Source organism: Phaethon lepturus, unplaced genomic scaffold (genome assembly GCF_000687285.1).
Source record: "Phaethon lepturus isolate BGI_N335 unplaced genomic scaffold, ASM68728v1 scaffold5386, whole genome shotgun sequence".
Classification (NCBI taxonomy): domain Eukaryota; kingdom Metazoa; phylum Chordata; class Aves; order Phaethontiformes; family Phaethontidae; genus Phaethon; species Phaethon lepturus.
The window spans coordinates 427-4,571 of NW_010543970.1; the positions used below are offsets into that span (position 1 = coordinate 427).

At 38.2% G+C, this 4,145-nt stretch overlaps 1 protein-coding gene across 1 annotated transcript in view; it reads right to left on the reverse strand.

Moving 5' to 3' along the window:
- Positions 1–1,003: 1,003 nt before the first annotated feature.
- Positions 1,004–4,145, reverse strand: part of LOC104621889 (GREB1-like protein) — a 15,473-nt gene continuing 12,331 nt past the window's right edge. The window contains exons 2-3 of the mRNA XM_010288507.1: positions 1,457–1,616; positions 1,004–1,242 (exon numbers count right to left, since the gene is read on the reverse strand). Coding sequence (XP_010286809.1) covers positions 1,004–1,242; positions 1,457–1,613 — 396 coding nt within the window. The 5' untranslated portion in view covers positions 1,614–1,616. The remainder of the gene's footprint in view (positions 1,243–1,456; positions 1,617–4,145) is intronic.

Here is a 4,145-nt window from a genome sequence, read left to right on the forward strand (position 1 = left end):
GGAGAGTAAACGTGCTTATATGAGCTGTGTTCAGAAGGGGTAAAGGCAAAAACATCAACATTTGCCACCAATTATCCCTCCAAAATATCAAAGGATTACCAGTCAGTAGTATTTACTTCTACCACCGCAAATAACTATACACTATAACAAGGTACAAAACCATTCTACAAATTACAACTTTTTATGACCTCTGCACAAGGAAGCCCATAATTCAGGAAGATACTGAATAAAATGTCAAGAATGCGTTTTGGACCTGGTAGGAAGGGTTGTTTGTTTCCAAGGCCTTGAGGGGTGTGGCAGTTGTTTTTAAGAGAAGCATATCTAATAAATATGAATAGATCTTCCTTCTTTAATGAAGTTAAGTCTTCAGAATAGCACAATTATGAGATCAGATACGCCAGTTACATCAAGTTTACTTGGTCTAATAGTTATATTCATAATGATCTGACCCTTTCTTTAACACATTTAAAAACCAAACAAAAACAGTACTGTCAAAAACTTTGCTTATCTGAAACAACAGCCAGGATAGCTCAGGGTAAACTAGCAATGGCCAGCAGGCAGTTGGCAAAGAAAAAAGCAGACAAGCTTCCACTACCATCCCTCTTATCCTCTTGGGAGCAGAAGGAACACCAAGTCTTTTCTCCATTTTCTCTCTCCGAACTCTTCCTTCTGCTCATGGAAGCAACTAAATCCAGCTTTGCCAATGTTTCTAAGAATAATTTAGGGATAGATTGAGAACCAGCCATACTGATGCTGACTTAAGCAACTTCTTTGAGGACAGTAAACCAATTATGACCAAAGATAACCGGGAGCTTTAAGAAACTAATGAAGTGTCACTGCAAGTCTTAGACTCTGCTTTCAAATATTGCATTACATTTTATGTCCTGAAACAAGTTTTCTTATTCCATATTTTCTCAGATTTAAGGCTTTGGCTATAAACTGCATTTCCAGACTTCCTAGCTCAAGAGTTTCTAACTGTAGAGACTATGCATTATACTGATACTTAGTTGTAATGATCACACATGTAAGAGAACGGACACCAACCATCAGTAGTGCAAGACCCTTCCGGGGCAGGTTTTTGTGAATACGGGATTGGTGGACTGCTTGAATCTGACATGTCTTCATCCTCTTCTTCATCTTCCATTTCATTAACAGTTTGGTTGGTAGAAAAGTCCAGGTTTCCATTTTGTGAATAGCGATGTACTAACTCTTTATCCAACTCTTCTACCTTTGGCTTCACATCTGAGCAAGAATAAAAAAAATAAAATACACTTTTCATCAGTATTTCTATTTAGCAACTTTTAAAATAACCAGCATGCCATTCTTTCTCCTTAATTAGGCCCAAGAGTCACACAATGAACTGCTGTGTAGCTTTTTGGTTTTCTAATGAAACATATCCCACCCTTTTCTCACACAGAAAAACAACAATTGAAATGTGCCATACTTTCATGGTTACCTTCCGGCAAGAAAGGAGGCTGGTCAGGATCCAGGTACAGCTGTGAGAAGATTGGCCGTGGGACAACGCTGCTACATCTCAGAGAAGCTTCTATAGAGTTATGAAGAGCTTCTTCAAAACGGGCAGATTTTAGTTGCCCTGCATATGAATTCCCCATGATCTAAAAAACACAAAGAAAACATCTGATAAGGGGGTGGGAAAACGCACATGCAGACCATTTACAAATGAAGAGTGAGGTCTTACTAACGACCACCATGACCGTGATATAAAGTTAGTAAGAAAGTATGCTATGAAAATAACACCGCTAACTAGTACTACATGTTCACATTTCTCTCTCAATCTGGTAGACTGTGTCCTCTTGTTTCAGTAACAGCTTTTAGCACATTTCCAACACATTGCTTTGTGTATTATGCATACATGGCCTCTCAACAGCCTCAAGAACCTGCCTGGTCTAGAATTTAATGAAGGGTGGATAAAATCATTATTACTGTATTTTTGGGGGTTTTCAGAGTGGACTGCAGAAGGGTATGTAACACAGAAAATTAAAAACATCAAGTTTGGCTTCAGTGTCTAACTGTATTAACATAATTTTACTTGTCTGTATGCCATCATTTGCAGAGAAATAATACATACAGACATCCAATAATTTTAAGTTTCCAACAATTTTGATTTTTTTTTAATCTCTTACTAATATTAACTGAAATTATGCAGAAGGTCAGTTCTCTATCTTTTCAGGGTCTTCACCTCTTATTTTCAATGTAACACTATGATTTACATGTAGTCTGATCCATATAATTCAAATTGTCTAATCATACTCTTACAACAGATGTAAGTAAAAAATAAAAGAAGAGAAAAATAAATAACATCCAAACCTTACACAGCAAATGCTGTGAAATGTTTTTATTTTAAACTATGCTTTACACCAGTATAGTGATAACAATCATTTAAATATCTGCTTTGACAATTAACATTTATGTTCAAAACAACTATGAATTTATGAACTTCATTAAATATTCAAGTGCAAACAGACCATTACTTCTCCTTGGGTGACATTATACAGCCCACAGCCTGTTATATTTGTGCCCCCCCATTAGGATACAGACTCTCAAATTTAGTAGCAGGATGGCCATGGAAGTTTTACAATGAGCTGAGGGATACTCACTGGAAAGTGAAATTTTCTACTTTGCTGGATTGTTATACCATATGACATCGGTTCCAAAGAAACAGCAATCTAACATTTTCCAATATTCTTAATACAAGACTGCATTTTCAAAGAATTTTATTTCAACAGAGATAACTCTTCCCCAGTTAAATCGATAGAAAAGTACAAAACCTTATATTGTTATCTTTGTACTTCCCTTCACCAGATGTCACCTAGCCCTATGACCGGGAAGAGACCTTGGCCAAGAAGATAAGTTGGCATTTAGGAAACGTACAATTCCACTCCTGCTTTATCACTGGGTTGCTCAAGGTCCTCAGGGCCACCTGTAAAAGAGCAATAATGATGACAGCCACTTACAGCAGCATTTGAGATCTGCTGGTATAGACAAATATCTAAGAGCTAATTATTATTATACTACTGGAATACATAGGCATGAAGCTTATTTAATTACTCACCTCCAACCTGGGAGAGAGGCTCAGTTAGAGACTTTATACAGCTTTGGGCAAAGAATTCCACATCTCTGACTTAGACCTGCTTTTAATAAATTTTGGGGCAACGTTTTCCTGCCTCAACCGGAAACAATATAGAGATAAACACAATTTCTTAATGTGACACATTCAGGTATTTCAGCAAGAAAATGTTTTAAGACAAGCAGATTTTCTATTTCGTTCCGTAAGTTTTCATTACATTTGGAATGGCAGGGAGTGTGTACAAACACACAGCTACAAAGTGAGTTAGGGAAAAAGTTACACTGAAGCATGATTAAGGTTGTAGTACACTAAATCCTGTCAGGTGCCTTTGAAAAGCTAGGTGACTTAAATCCTGGGTTTACTGAAATAAGCCATAAATGGCAGTGAAATCATGGCAAACTATTATATCATTAAATTGCATACCATAAAAATTTATTTCTGTGCTGTGGAATTTTATGTCAGGTACATTGTGCTTAAGGTGGGATTTCAGGAATGTATTCAAATGGAAAGACTTTAGTTAAAATACCTTAATAAAAATGAATAAATCTTTAAGAATCAGAACATTTACAATTCCCACAGTACATCACCTGCCTGAAGCCTGCTCACCCTCCACATTTCCTACAATCTATATGTTTGTATACAATCTATGCCAACTGGGACGGGAAACTAGTAATAAAATACCGTATGTGGCCAGCAAAAATGGTGGCGATCCAAGCCTACTTTAATTTGCCTCCCTGGAATCTATGCAAGGACACTTGTTTGTGGATGGCGGTTGTCGTAGATTTACCCGAGAAGGTTGGTTAATACCACTGGAGGACATTTCTAGCTTGCCAAGGGAAAACAAGATTGTAATTGGAAACTTCAAGCAAAGGAAAGCTTTAGGAACCGCAGCTTGTGTGAGCACTGGTCTCTGCAGCATGGAAGCGGAGCAGGAGGAAGGCCTGTCAGGGATGTGTTTGTGCAAGATGGGGCAGGCGGTGGTACCAGAGGGCAGAGAGGCCAGGGGTCCTGCTGGGCTGCGGCAGGGGAAGCTGGGAGGCCCGGAGACCAGCGCCGG